Source organism: Heliangelus exortis, chromosome 1 (assembly GCF_036169615.1).
Source record: "Heliangelus exortis chromosome 1, bHelExo1.hap1, whole genome shotgun sequence".
NCBI classification, from domain to species: Eukaryota; Metazoa; Chordata; class Aves; order Apodiformes; family Trochilidae; genus Heliangelus; species Heliangelus exortis.
The window spans coordinates 139759368-139774942 of record NC_092422.1 but is presented as its reverse complement, the minus strand read 5'-3'; the positions used below and the strand labels follow the sequence as shown (position 1 = coordinate 139774942).

Here is a 15575-nt window from a genome sequence, read left to right as displayed (position 1 = left end):
AGTGGCAGGGTGAAGAACGTTAGTGACTTTGAGGTAGGAAGATGTTCTGGGCCGTATTTTTTCAGCAGTGAAGAACTAAATGGATTTTAAAAACCCATGTCATCTGACTAGTGTTTTCTAAATATGGACATAAAGCTGAGAAAATAGATGGCAATATGACTGTCTGAAGGTAAAGGACAGCAGCCAGGTCTCTGGGACCACCTGTGACAGTACATTAAAAATAGAGAGAGAAAATCTTGGGCAGTCCCCCTGCCCTGATTAAAGCTTATTCCATACAATGCACAGTTCTGTGCAGTCCTTTGCTACTTCCAGTGCTGGTCTATAGGAGTGTGAGGAGCATTTCTCATAAGTGAAATTTCCAAAAGCAGTTCACCAAGGCTACAGACTTTCTCCAGGACTGGTTAGATGTGCCTAGAGAAAAGCAGCAGCTTTTAAGTGCTTACATTTGGACATAAAAATCCAGTTCCCTTTCGTGGGTGGCATCTTTTCCCTATTCCTTTTAGATTTTATTTTAAAATGGACAGGAAACCCTGGTGATGTATTCTACAGTCACCAGCCTGCTGTCATTCCTGTGTTCCACTGTGTGTAGGTCCTAAATACTGAAGAAGCAGGAATTAAGAATGAAAGTTTTTGTCAATGCTGATGAAGATTTGCTGCAGTTTTACAGTATTTTGGTGTGAGTGCACTTGGGTTCTTGAAAAGTCTGGTACCTCTCTTATGGTGAGTTTTCCCTTGAAATGCAGCTGCTATCAGAAGAACTATCCAAATTTTCTTTGGTATCTCTCTGACACTTAAGGAAGGCAGAACAATCTCAGCTTGTTCAATAGGGTTGGTGATTCAGATCCAAATGTTGGTCTGTGTATTGTCCCTGGTCACAGCTGCATGACTTCCACTGAAACCCATTTAGTTGCACGTATACTTTGGAAGGAGAATTTATCCTACAAATTCTTTAGTACAGTTTGGGGTGCACTTGGCAAGATGTGTCTGGTTTTGATGTACAAGTCCCAGAATGAGTTTACTGACTGAGAGTGAGAAACTTCAGAAGCAAAAAGCCTGTGCAGTTGCAACTGCCTTTTTCTGACTTTTCTGGAGTAGAGCTTCAGTCCTGAAGACTGATAGATTAAAACGATTTGCATTAGTACTAGAAAAATACCCATTTCTTTGCACTTCATAGTTTATAGAGCTGGAATGTTTTGTCTTGATTTTGTGTTACTTCTTCGTGATACTCAACATTTAAAATGTGTTTTCTTTTTTAATGGCCACTCCTGTTTAGTTTTGAGTAGTTCTTGCTCCATAACTGGAAGTTTATGTTTAGGCTGTTACATCTTGCCTTAATGGGAATAAAATGTTGGCACATTTGAACAAATGCTCTGAAGGTTCTTTTCAATCAAATGCTGAGCCTGTGTGGATCCCTGATGTGGTGGGTTTCAAGTTTCAGAATTATTGTAATTCTCTTACTGCCACAAGTAGAGCAGTTGAAGTGAAATGAGAATTAAGAGAGCAAAAACAAAAGGTAAATGTTACTGTTTTGTATTTCCAGTTATAACATAATGTACACTGTTCTGAAGAGCTCTGTCATGTTCCCATGAATACCTGTAAGATTTCTGTCCCAAGGCTTCTTGGAAGTTTGTTTCCTCATCCAGGCTGTTTGAACATTTTAGTGCTGTGCATGATTTAAAAGCAGATTTTGTTTGTTTTTCAGGAAAAAACTTCTTCGCGATGAAGGGAAATTAATGCAGTGTTATGTTTGTTATCTTATGCTCTTGAAATGCAGATCTGAAAGGGACTTGACTAAAGACATATGCATTTTTAAAATACTGCAATAGTAAAAAAAAAAATCAGGAGGCTTTTATCCTTGGATTCAAGGAAAGAATGCTGGATTAGCCACTATCAGGAGTACAGCATAGTTGCCAAACCTGAAATTGTTCACGTCTGATGCAGTACAGATGATGTGGGTATCCACAAACTCATGAACCAGTTACTGGATTTGTTAGTCCATGAAATCATAAATAAAATAGTTTCAGGTATGCCTTGCATTGTGCATAGAAGATTTGCTGTCAAGCTTCTCCATGGGTCATCCTTATGATAATTTCTGTCTTCTAGCTTGATGGTGGGAGCTTTAAACAAGAACACTTCAAGAATTCAAGATTAAAGGTGTGAAAACACCCACACAGAGGATTTGGAGACAAGTATTTACATTAGTGCTGCCTCCTCCTGTACTTTGCTGCCATGTGGAAGAAAATTTGGTAGGACACTGGAAACAACAGGTTTGCTCTTGCAGAGCAGAACCACAAAGAAGTTAAGAGAAGGTGTTTGTCACTTCCAGCAGACAGCCTCTCACTTCTGCCTGGGAGCAAAGAGCACCATTTCCTCCAGCTTTGTACTGAAGAAGCATCAGCACTAGTTCCAAAGAGCACTATTTAGTCTTTTTTTAAGGATGAACTGATGTCTCTTACCTAATATTATGACACATCTGCACTAGGTGTTTGTCACAGCTCAGCTAAAGCATGGTGGTTTCTTCATATATTTGAGCCCAGAGGGTTGAATTAGAACTGAATGTTGTTGGGCTGATCTGATTTAAATATACATTATCTTGAACTGCCACGAAGGGGGAACAGCGTAGCAGAGATGGCTTTGCAGGTATCTCCCTTCTCTTCCCCTGTTTAGACAAAGCAGACTGTAACTTTTTCTCCAGAAATTGACACTGAAAAATTAACTTGGCTGCATGTTTATAGTCGTGTCATCTGGAAACCACAATCCTGGAAATGTGGTTCTGGTTCTCCCAGTGACTTACCAACCACAGCTCTGTATGTTGGTACCACTTAACTTTGTCTTCGTGATCAGATAAATCAGAGAGACTGGAAAAGCCACAGATAGATAGGAAGGGTATTAATAAAAATAACCAAGTCAAGAGAAATCATCAGAAGAGGCAGAGCTCACCAATATCATTGGTTGGGGTCAGTTTGATTTCCAATTCCACACCGGAAAGAGAAAAGAAGGAAAGGTTGAGGCAAGTCTTTGTGGGGAATAACGGGAAGAAACCTAATGTACTGAGTAAAGAGCTAATAATAAATGTAAAGCTGAAATGTCTGGAGGATGTGGCCATCAAAGAGCACAGAGGCAGAGAGGCAGCAGAAAGTTTAACCAGGTCTCAGGGATTAGAGAAATGTCTTCTATATGCTTGTTTAAAAAAACAAAACAAAACAAAACAAAACCAAAAAAACCCCGAAAATTAAAAAAACAGCAACGAAAAACCCACTCATCTGAAATTTTAAGGGTGATTCCTTGTGTTTAAGGTGGTGCACAAACTCATTAGTGAATATGTGAAGCTCATGGGTAATACAATCAATGGGAGAGAGAAGGGTAGGGGAAAACCGGAGTAATTGTGATTCCAAGGGAAAAGTTGAAAAGGAAAGGTAGTATAAAGGTATTATTGCATGAAACTATCTACAGTCCTCAGAGGATTAATTTCCCAGTGGCAGAGAGTTCAGCTCTGTGTCAGCAGGGTGCTGTGTTTCACCTGTGAGCTGGGCAAGGGAGGGGAAGGGAGGATTTCAGTGCAATTGCTGTATTCTGCCCCAAATACCTGCTGCTAGGAGACAGAACTGGGCTAAGAGACCTTGGAGCCCACCTTGCTGTTGCAACAACACGTGGCATCTTTGTTCAAATGAGGTTATTAATTGCCCTGAGCTCTTTTGGTTCCCTCAAGTGGCAGCCAAATGGGGGCAGGGTGGTGGGAGAGGAGAGGAGAGGACAACACCCCTGGGGAGAGATGGAGTAATTGAGGGATTTGGGAGATGACACAGCGTGAATGGTGTTAAGTCCAGTGTTGACCCTGAAAGATGTGAGCAGCAGGTTTAAAGACAGAAAATGTGACTTTTACCACTCATAGTGTCAGAGGGAGAAAATACAAACTTTCACAGTTAGTTTAGGTCTTTAGCTCCTAAAGCAAAGGGCACCATGATAAGCTGGGTGTGGGGCCTGGAGCAAAGCTTTGTTGGTCATTTCTACCTTGTGAATGCAGAGAGGCTTTCTCTTTGTAGGGAGAGTTTTGTCAGGAAGATTCAGGGACTGAAAACTAAAAAAAAAAATAAAAAAAAAAATCTGGTAGATGAGCCAAATAATTAACTGGATGCATCTAGATTTCGTACTGTCACTATTGTACAGCCAAAGTCTGCCTGTCTCTTAGAGCTGTTTTTTGTTGGTTTTTTTTTCCAGGCTGTTTGCAGACTTGAGAAACAATAATGCATTTTTTACCCCATGTTTACTTCCAGGAGTTAATTCCAAAATAGGATTTGGAAATAAGCTCTTTGGAAGGTGCATGTTTGATTCTGGAACAGAAACCCGAAGTAAGGTGTGAATTCCACAATAGATGCTGGTACCAGCAATACCATAAAGTAAGTGGGATCTTGAGAGGGTAGTTGCTGTCCAAGAATTGTGTATTATTTTATGTTCCTAACAAAATCACTGACATTATAATACCTTTTAACAGGAGATCCCCTAATATTTCCAAGAATGTTTCATTTTTGGGCTGTAATTAATTACATAATTTTCTGAAACCCTAGGGTTTTTTAATGGCTCTATCAAAATTCCTACAAAGTCCCAGTACAGGGCATCATTTCTTATGAATTTAACCTCTGTTTTTTCTCTGTGTGTTTCCTGCAAGTAGGAAGCTTCGGTCCTTACCAATTTTCATGCCTGTAGTCATTTTACATCAAAGTGTAATCATTGTAAAGTGCAATGCTTAATTTGTAGCCCATTCACTAAAATCCCAAGGACAGAGGCAGTGAGTAATGTGAGTCATTACCAGAGCAATGGGACCTAAAAACATGAAGAGCTGTGCATCATGTACCAATCCATTTAGTCTTGAATTAAGAATTTTCAAAAAATCACTGTCAGATGTGATTGATACTATCTCCAAGCAAATCCAGTAGTTCCCGTGGAATGCTGTGCTGACACTGATGGGTTTTGGCATGAGAAGTTCTGATTGGTTTTGTGTTCCTTAATGTTCTGTTTGTCTACCAAGGCACTTGTAGACCATCAGCCTTTCCAGGTGCCATCTGTGTCTCTCTTTCCTTTCCAGGCACTGCATACTTTAATTCATGAAATTCAGAAACTTTGTCCAGAAAATAGGAACAAGTGTTCTGGCTTGATTACAAGTGTTAGGGTTTAGCCTCCAGTTTTTCAGTCAAGTTTATTGTTTCTCAGCCATCCAGGTTTCAACTATTTTTTGCCTTTTCTTTATACTAAATCATTTGAATTGCAATAGCTTCCTTCTCCATCTCATTCTGTCAAGGAAGTTTTTGGTCCAGGAGCACAGAATTTGACTGGACAGCTGTACTATAAATGACTGGAGCATTAACATTTCCATCATCATTTTGAGAGTGTAATTTGCAGCTTAACAGCTGATGTGAGCTGTCATCTTGGTTTTTACACGAGAGCCTAAACCATCTCTGTGTAATAGTATGGCAGTCTGAAGGGGTACCAAGGTTTAACACAGGTGAAATGATTTATGCACACTGATAAATCACAGGTTACATTTTCCTTTCAAGGTTTTCTGTGCAAAGAAAATTGCCTGAATTGCAATGAAAAACAAAACCTCCAAACAAAAAAACAAGGCACGTGCTATGTAGCTCCCTTGAAGTCAACAGGGCTTGGGCAGTCCTGCAGTAGTTGGGGGGCTACTATTAGGGGTATTTTAATATCAGTGATATTATTAGGAACATGAAATAATACATAATAAGTAGTATGGTGTGTCAAAAAAAACACCAAAGCCAAACCAAAACAACCAAACAAAATACACACCTTTAAAAAGCCACAGAATAATCAGGCCTTTCCCTTTCAAAACTTTCTTTCTCAGCAGCAGCATCTCTTTGCTCAATGTGTCCCTCCAGAAGCCTTTTCGTGTTAGGAGATCCTAGTGATTGGGAAGGATGTCTTTTCCTTGGTGTCTGTCTTGTACCTGTTCCTGTTGATGGGGGGTAGCTGATGAGAGGTGACTGAAATGGCATAGCAATGGTCCTGATATCAAAGTGTTTGCTTGTGCCAGAATCAATTTGAAGACTTTGAAACTGATTTGGATCTTTTTGAACTGGAAAGGTTAAGCACTGATAAGCTGGAGGGAGGCTTTAATGATATTTAATGGATACAGATCACCAACAGAGAAATCTTTGGTTTACGAGTAACTTTTTATGTTTCATTTCAGTTGATCTTATCCTATGTAAGTCTAAGTATGTTTAATACTGATTTATTGTTTTAATAATAGAAATCAAACTCCCCCAATGCAGGCAATTTGACTGCAGTGAGGCAAACCCTCCTGTCTGAATATTTTGATGTAGAATCATTTTTCTACAAATTTGGGTTGAGTAATCCGTTGCCAATAAAAGATTTATCAATATACACCAGTCACTGAGAATCTATCAATATCAATGTTTATTATTATCTTCCCTAAATAGGAACAGTTCTGTCTGTTAATCCAAAATGCTGCTTTAAACTTGATTACCACAATTCACCTTGACTTAGTTACTTGGGCAGGTCCAAGCTGAATAAATACAAGCAAAATTCAGTTCCTACAAAACAATTCACATATAAACTGTGCTGGAAACCCTAATTTTCATTTCAAATCAGGCCAAGCAGTCCTTAAGATTCTGTAACAGAGTTCCCACTGGTACCAGTTAATAGACTTTAAAATACCACAGGTTAGTGGGTGAGTAGCACTCGGAATAATCAACAAGTTACAGCTGTTTACTGATGTAATGTGGTGGTGTGGAGGGACTATTTGGCCCCGGTTATGATTAGCAACAGTTGAAGGTTTAACTCAAGATTTTAATTCAGGGGTTTAATTTGAGCTGAACTTAATCATTAACCAATATGCTAACAATTATATATAAGGAGATGTTATCATTAAAACAGCGACTTGCTTACAGGCTTGAGGATGACAGAAAACACATGAACTTATTCCAATGTACCCTAAATAAAAGTATATCTGTACATAAGTATAAACACAAAACATACAAACAGAGGCAGACAAATATTTGGATCCAATGAAAGATGTGTAAGGACACTCACACTCGTGAAAGCAAAGGTGTACGTCCAAGTAAAAAGATGGATAGAGAGAGGGATGGAAGATGGTTAAATTGGCCTGTGGTTAAATTTTCCCTCTTCTCAAGTTCAGAGTAAACACAATGCATTCCTCAGTGGGCTGTAGTTGAGAGTCGAGGAGGATGACTCCTCCTGGTTTCTGTCAGCTTTGTCAGCAGGCAGTCCTCAAGGATTTAGTGCCTGGGAGGTGTCCCAGCTTGGGGGAGATGCTGGTCACAGCCCACTGCCATCCAGGAGAGCTCAAATAGTCTCACTTAAAATAATTTTCTTGTAGGGTCCAAGTGAATTGACATTTGTCAGGTACTTTTTTCATTTTTTTCCCCAATCCCTTGTACTTTGCATTAGTTGTGGGAACATTGCCAGATTTACAAATAGTGGTATCATCCCCTCTGACCCACAGCCCAGGTACAGGTGTACCAGGCTGTCAGGAGGTGATGGATTGTCATTCCCACTCCCAAAGGATAGGGGAGGCAGGAGCCAGGCAAATCAGGGGAGTGTCTTAATGCTCTGGTCTCATGAATTTGACAGTCCATGGTAGAAGCAGGAGCCTGTCACAAAATGGGTGCTTTAAAGCTCTATTTCTCTGCTTTTTGCCATCCACATTCATTCTCTTTTGACTTGTATCCCAGAGAGGGGGGGATCACATCACACCCTGCACCTGAAGTGCAAGAAAGGCAAGAAGCCTTTCATACAGAAGGGAAAGGCTGGAGGAGGGGGGGATTGCACTACCATAGTAATGGATCTGCTAACATTGATTCTCCAGATAACAGCTTTATTTGCCCACTTTCAGTTACAAAGTCAAAGGTTAGGTACTGGGCTGGCTTAAAGCAGTGTGCTATAGCCTGGTAACTGGTCCTTCAGTGTCTCATCACTGCTGATGCTCTCACATGAAAGCATGAAGGTGCTCAGGGAACAGGTCTTCTGTGCACTAAGACGTACGTGATGGTTGTCAGGGACTTGCCTGCACCCCACCATGACTGGCAGCTCTGACCTGCTCGGGAGAGCAAAGCCACAGCAGGTATCCTGCTTAGATCTGGCCTCTTTTGGTCGCTGATATGTTCCCTTTCTTATTTGTTTCTTAGGAAATGATTGAAATGCTTTGTCAGTCCACCTGCACCTCCCTGTTCCCAGGTGCTGCTTGCTTGCTGGTGTGCCTTGCTTCAGGCTGCCAAATATTTGGGTTCATCAGGCCGGAGATTCATCAGCTTGTCCATGCAGAGCAGGATGAGGGTCAGAAACCAGAGGCTCCAGCCAACAGCTGCTGCAATCCACCCATAATCATCCACACCCGTCCGGCAGCACACGGCTGCCTGAGCACAGAAGTTCACATCTGGTGGCAAAGAAATGAAGTTAGCTAATGATGGGAGGCCAAGTGTGTTAACAAGTTTTCTTTGCAGGTGAGACAGTGATTTTTTACTCTCTGCCCTCTGACCTGTCACTCTGCCTTGGCATCTCTCCCTCAAGCCTCACGCTTATCCTGGGGAATGGCAATTTTTTATTTCATCTAAATGTCTTAAAGACTTGGTCATCCCTCTCTGGCCAAACACCTGAGTCCTCTTACTGCTGTGCTCAGCATTACTGAAATATTTTAAAATACCTACTTAGCATCTGCTCAGCAGTTTTAGGAGGGCAGTATGATAGAAGTAGCTAGTCAGAATTAAAAATAAACCCAGGGGAAAGAAAGTTCATGCAAGAGTAAGAGTCTCTAGCAGAGTCACCTTCAGCAGGATCTCCAATAGTTTACATGCCCAGTACCTCTGCTGGCAGTAGAAGAAGTGACTGTTCTCTGCTGGGCTGTTAACAGTGACTTCCTTGTGTTTTGCAGTGGTTACAAGTACCACCATGGTACATGCTTTAAAATGAAGAAATTTTTTAAAAAGTAAAGTAATTTAAAGTAATTCATTTTAAAATGAAGTAATTTTTAACAGTTCTGTATACTTTCTCCTGAATCTTTTATATCTTTTTTGTTTTTGTTTAAAGCAGTTCCATTTCCTAAAGCCAATTAAGGAATACGTCGTTTGTTGTTTCATTTATGCTGTTATTTAAAGGTATCTGCTGTACTTCTTGCATCACAAGAACACAATGAAAATACTCAGCTCTGCTTCTGCATCCTGAGTCTTATGGTGGAAATGTCACAGGGAGTCTGAAGGACCACAGTATCTTGACCCCTTGGGCTAAGCATAGAACTTTAGCACCCAGGAGAACTGGGTCAGCCAGAACCACCTTGCAGCTACATGCCTTGCATGTTGGCAGGCACAGAGCTTTGCTGCTGCGAAAAGTGGATGCCTCCTGAGCTTGGTGCAGAGCAGCCAGCTCCTTGCACCATTCCAGGGAAAAGCCAAGTGCAGGTGCTGCTCCGTGGCTCTCATTCATAAGCATCAGGCAGGAGCAGGTTCCTGTGCATTGGCCTTCAGTGTACCCAGCACAGCTGTCCTGCATCATACAGAGCAGCTCCTCCCACAACAAAAGATGTTTTGTATGTGTCCAGAAAAGAGAGAGGGATGCCTCCTGTGACATGCTTTGAAGTACCATACTTCTATAGGTACACATCCTATAACATGGGAAGTGCAGGACTATGGGTGTATTGGACATTTGGGATGGAGGAAGATTTTGGGAGAGCTGACAGGATCTCAGGTTGCCTGGGGCTGTCTGTTTGGGCAAGACCTCTTAGGCTGGGGGAAAGGGGTGCTCCTGAGAATCCACATTTTGCCTACAGGCAGGCAGTCTGGCAGGGAGCTTTAGAACACACAAACTGAATTAGCTCTGAGTTAGTCAGTTCCAAGCTATGAGGCATTGGAACAGGCTGCCTCATCACAGGGTAGTGATGGAGTCATTATCCCTGGAAGTATTTAGGAGTGACACAGACATTGTGCTTAGGGATATGGCTTACTTAAGAACTTGTCAGTGTTAGCTTAACAGTTGGACTCAAAGATCTGGGTGGTATTTTGCAACCAAGGTAATTCTGTGATTCTGTGATATGAGTCCATCTGAAGGTATTGAAGATACTACCCTGGACATGCCAATGGGGGAGTCTTAGAAATGTGTCCTAGAGTTTCACCTGCAACTGAATCCTTGGTAACAGTGCATGAAACCAGACAAATCCTTTTCCAGGACAGTATCTCAGTGACCTCTGTAGTCTCATCACCTGGATTTATAGTGGAAGTAATGATTTACAGAGACTTACTAAGACATGGTGCTTCGTACTCAGCTGCAAGCGTGGAGCTTGCTGAAACATTGGAGATGTCTTCAGCTGCTGCTAGAAGGAAAGCACAGGAGAAAAGGCAAGTGGGATTAGGAAAGCAATACTTGGTATCAAGCATGAAATTCTGAAAGCCTTGCAGATGCCTGTAGGATGGGAACAGCTTGGTGGCAGGACGTTCTTGCCCATAAACCCTGCTGCACCAAGGTGTTTCCTCACTGTCAACACAGGCTCTAGAGGCCACCTGCTGCAGCACCAGCTGTAAGGCACAGCTGGATCCTCTGCCTGGCATGAGACTTTCACTCAGAGCTCAAGTTAACCACTGTCCTTCCCCGAGCTGCAGAGGCAGAATGAACAAGAACTGAAATGAGAGAGAACGTTCAGTGTCATGGGGAAATTCATGGCCAGTGAGCTGTACATCTACCTCCTTTTGCCCTTAGAAAGCCTCAGGAAGCTTTGGCTTTGCTGCAAGTCAGGTGCAGCTGTGCCTGAAACTCATTAACCAGCTCAGACTGGAACATACAACAGACAGAAATTAGTAAGGGAGGGGTTACAGTGAAGGATTTGCCATTTTATCCTGCTTCCTACCCAGACTCAGAGCACAGCTGCAGTCTGGCATAGCTGTGAGGCTGGTCTCCAGCCCTCTAAATCTCTACAGGATGTCAGAGGCCAAAGCCCTCTTAGACCTCCTAGAGCTCCCCTTGCCCCTCAGCTTCAGGGTGCACCTTGTAGCACCGCAGAACCAGATGCATGGAGAGCTGCAGGATGCCTGCGTGGAGACAGGCCAGGTTGCTGTGGTCCCCGTGGAGCAGCACCAGCATGTGCTGGGCTGAAGAAGGAAGGGAGACAAAAGGAACGTCACCTCCTACTACGTGCTGCTGTGAGTGGTACAAGTTCAGCCAGCTGAGGTATCCCAGCTGAAATGGTGCCCTGCAGACAGCCATGAAGAGGCTACAGGAGTAAGGGCTCCTCCTGCATGTAGGTGGAGGGACCCCAACGTGCTGCTGGTCCACAGACCAGGCAGAGGCTATCAGAGAACTCTTTCCAGACAAACCATTGCCCTGAGCTGATGTTGTGTGATAGAGAAAAGCAGTTCCAGCTTGATTTCAGTGAAGACTTCAAAAGAATGGTTCAGCTTCATTTTCAACTTGGGAGAATAGAACAGATCAAGTTCTTTAACCAAACTTTTGTTTTGAGTTTGGTATTTTCCAAATAACAGCAAATGAACAGAAGTTGTGCTGCAGGACATGTTGTCCTTGGGGTCACCTGCTGCTGCCCAGCTTTGTATTTTGACCTGACTGAAGACCAGCAAGACCAGAGTTTTCCTTATGGCCACTGCCACACAGCCAAGTTCCCTTGGGCATCCTGTCCCAGGGAAAGGTCTGAGTACCCATTCCTCTTTCGGACTCTGCTAGGACTTGCTGAATGACCTTGGCCATAATTTGTTTTTTGAGTTAATAAGTACCTCATGGCAGCACTGGGAATAATAATTTAAAAACTGTGTATAACCCGTGGAAAAAAGTAATGCAGAATACAGAGTGTTGGTTCAGGTTTATAGACTTTGTAGCCCAAAGGACAGGGCTAACCCTGTCAAAGCTAACCCATCTTTGAACAGCTGCCAGGTCTCAGATGGTGATGATTTACAAAGGAAAGCAGCAACCTGATGGGAAAAAAAAGCTTACAGGTCTCATTTTTTTTTAGGTAACTTTCCCAATTAAGGGGGCACCAAAGCCAGATTTCCTGAAAAAAGCACCTAATAAGAGCTAAACTGGACTACAGTGAGTCTCTTGGGTGGAATTTCAGAGTCCCTTGCCTAAGGAAACACATGAAAGCCGAGTAACTGTGGTCTCCAATCTCCTTGCCAGTCAATGGAGCAACCTGCATCTCAGTCACATTTACAGTGGATCTGTAAATAGCTGGCAAAAGCACATCTCTTCAGAAAGCTGCTGTGATCAATCACATCAAGTAATTCTCATTAGCATTAATCAGTTCCAGCTCTTTCATTTTTTCAGCTGAGACAATGGAGCCCCCTTTGTTTTTAAAGAATAAATCAGTGTCAGTGGGCAATACATTTAGGTATTTAGGGGGGAAGAAAGGAGGGGAAGGTAGGTTACAGGAGCATGAGAGAAAAGAAATACCTGCTGAGCAGGAATAGTGGAGCGTGGTGGTGAAGAAGAACACAGCAAAGGCTGCCCAGGGCTCACAGGAGAAATGCTTCATGCCGAGGGTCCAGGTCCCACCTGAGCAGCTGCAGAGCTCAGATCTCTGTAGCTCTGGTTCAGCAAACCCTGGGCAAGCTGAGTGTGCAAGGCAGAGAGGGTGGAGCAAAGGAGTTTCCTGCTGCCAGGACATCTTGAACTTTCCTGCCACAACTGGGTGAAGGAAGGGAAGGGCTCCGACCAAATGCTGAGGCAGGTGAAGGGCCCCTGAAGGTTAAGCCTGAGGGTTTCTCCCCAGAATCTGGAGGGAGGGAAGGCTTCTGGAGCTGACCCAAACAGTCCCAATCAGATTCTGACTCTCCTTTTGGTCCTGTGAAGATGGTCAAGTAGAGCTAGAAAGAAGCAGAGGATCAGAGTAGAGAATTTGTCTTCCTGTTTGACTTTAATTTTGCATGTCTGGTGGCTTAACACCTCACCTTGCCCGAAGCTGCCCAGCAGTAATGATTTTTTGGAAGTGCTGCACGTAAGCCTTGGAAACAAGTAGTCTTTGGTCATGCTGGAACAGTAGCTGATGAGTTAACATAAGGTATATGTTTCAATCAAGAAATGAGGATGAAACCAGTTGCTTTGTGTAGGCTGCCAAGAGCTATGGCAGGGTAGTGATGGCCTTTTCTTAAGAGCCTGTGTTGGGTTAGGGGCTGGCATCAGCTCAAGCCTGGGGAGAAGCTGTTCTTCTGCTCAGAAGCTATTACTGCTGTGCCCACCCTGTGAGCACAGTGGCATCACTGTCTCCATCACTCCTGTGCAATGTGATGCTGAAAAAGCTTTTTTTCCTTCTCTTGTCATTACACCAACTCCTCCTTGGCATAGACAAAGCCAGGAGCTGCACCTTCCCACTAGCACAGTTCTTATCAGGAGGGTTGCTGGCAAAATTATAGTAGCTGGAGGGTAGGTTTTTTTTTCTATAATCCTGGCTGGAAAAGCCACACTGAAGTGCTTGTGGTGGTGTCCTGATCTGATGAGCACTGCATGTTGTTGCTGTTCCCCAAGCTGCTGGCTATGCTTGCATCTATCTTTGAGCCACCATGATCTCCTTGTTAGAGAAAACTTCAGGTATTTAATCAGACAAGGAGGCACTGGGAGGGGCGGGCTCACTGAGGACCAGGTTGCTGGTGCTCTTCAGCGTTGGTCACTTGTGGTTTTGGGTACATGTGTGAGAACGAAGCTGTCTGGAGCCTGTTCTGAATGCACAGCCATCCTTTGGGAGGTAAGAGGGGAAGGCAACAATCCTGGAAGGATGGACAGTATTTAGTAATTTTCTCTTTTTTTTTTTTCCCCTTCATGCTCCTGAAACCTACAGGGAGGGGTTTAATAGACATCCCATGGGAACTGCGGTGAGCTTCATACAAGAGGGTGCTGCTGTGAGGTTGGTTTGGCCTCCCTTTGCTGCAGGGCAAAACCCAAGTAGACTTTTCCCTGCCCAGCATTTCTGTGGGGTGAACTCACTTGTTCTCCCCGCTGACCACCCCTCACCACCAAAACCATTCTGCTCCTTTCCAGCTCTGAGTGCTTCCATGATGCAGCAGGAGGTTCCCCCCCAAGAAATGGCTGAGCTGCAGCCGAAATGGGTGCGTTCACCCTCCTGGTGTCCCTGTTTTTTGTGTCAACAAGCCAGTGGGACTGGCAGCCTTAGGGCTGTGTGGGCTGGTCTGCTCCTGTGGGGGTGCTGGGCCCTGTCCTTGGCTGGCACCTGAGGGGTGACCCACGGTGTGTCATGCTCAGCTGGCAGCCAGACTGGGTGTGTGGTCCACATCACTCGTGGCCCCAGTAGACATGAACCGTGGTAGGAGAGATGCTGCAGAAACACTCTGACTGCTCAGGGTTGCTTGAAATTAGCCTACTGGATGCTCTCATCTCTGCCCCATTTCAGTGTCTTAAGTATTTTCATGCTAGTTGTCTTTAATGTGTGTTTTACTTGGGGCCCTCTGTTGCATCAAAACCAAAACTCAGCTCTTTGCTAGGGAAAAGGCACTCTGCTTTTTTCCAGCTTCACCTTTCCCTCCTAAATTTCTCACCTCTGATTCCTGCTGAAAGTTGACTCAGCAATTGATTTTGCAAAAATAATGAGTACAGAAGAGCTCCATGCAGCACAAAATGTTCGAGGGGAAATGAGAAGACAAAACCGACTCTGCTGCTGCGTGAATGATTCAATTTGTAATGAAATGTCCTTTGAACTATTACTTAAATATTCTCTGCCAGCTTGCAGGCAAACATACCCACTTCTGAGGGACGCTGAAAACATTTTTCACAATTAACACAATGTATTTCTTTTCCTTTCCAAAATGTATTCCCTCCATGGTTCAGAAAGGGCCTGCTCCAAAGTCTCCTGAAGCAGTGAACAGGCTGTGTTTGGCTTCAGTGGTTTTTGGATCAGACTGGAAATAAAGTCTGTGCTTGATAAGTTCAGATAAAATGGGAGCCCTACAGAATCATCTCCTGACACAGATTTGCATGTGTTTCATTTCTTCTGTGTAACACATTCATATTTCTGTGCTGTGACTGCCTGGAGAGTGGTAAGACTCACCAAAGCCTTCCTCTAGCTTGGTGTGTTGTGTGAAGGTTTGTGTCCCCAGGGCTGCCCTCACACTGGAGGCATAACTGCAGCATCAGCAGAGATGGGGTCTTCCTCTCCTCAGGTTCCATGCTGGCAGGACTCCACTTACTCTAAAATTAGGGCCCTCCCCACCCCTACCTTTGGAAACTCTTCCACAATGTGTAGAGCCACTGGTCAGATTTTTCTGGTGATTGTGAAGGATGCAATAGCTTCCATTTGCAATACCTGTACCATTTTGTGCTACAGAGATGGAGTTTTATGATGACAAATGTATTACCCTTGACATATCACCACCAGGTGTGGCTATCAGAAAGTTGTTACCCTTGTCACACATGTACACACTGACTCTGTCTATATATAATTTTTTTTCTTGTTTACATAGGCAACATGTTTATATTTTTAATTCTAAATGAAAGCTGATTGCTGCTGCAATCCTGTTCCATCCTGGCAGTGACCAGCATGATGGCAATTGAGCACAGGGTGCTCAGGGTGAAACACAGAA

At 43.5% G+C, this 15575-nt stretch overlaps 1 protein-coding gene across 2 annotated transcripts; it reads right to left on the bottom strand.

Annotated features, from left to right (window-relative positions):
- Positions 1 to 6414: 6414 nt before the first annotated feature.
- TMEM213 (transmembrane protein 213) lies at positions 6415 to 12851 on the bottom strand. 2 transcript variants are annotated; one of them, XM_071727832.1, is made up of 3 exons: positions 12439 to 12851; positions 10286 to 10357; positions 6415 to 8431 (listed from the first exon to the last, which is right to left on the bottom strand). In XM_071727832.1, the coding sequence occupies exons 1-3, from the start codon at positions 12650 to 12652 to the stop codon at positions 8262 to 8264; spliced, it is 456 nt and encodes a 151-aa protein (XP_071583933.1). In that variant the 5' UTR covers positions 12653 to 12851; the 3' UTR covers positions 6415 to 8261. The 2 variants fall into 2 exon arrangements, with proteins under 2 accessions (XP_071583933.1, XP_071583942.1); XM_071727841.1 differs by having other exon boundaries at positions 10286 to 10354; positions 12439 to 12846.
- Between the last annotated feature and the right edge of the window lie 2724 nt (positions 12852 to 15575).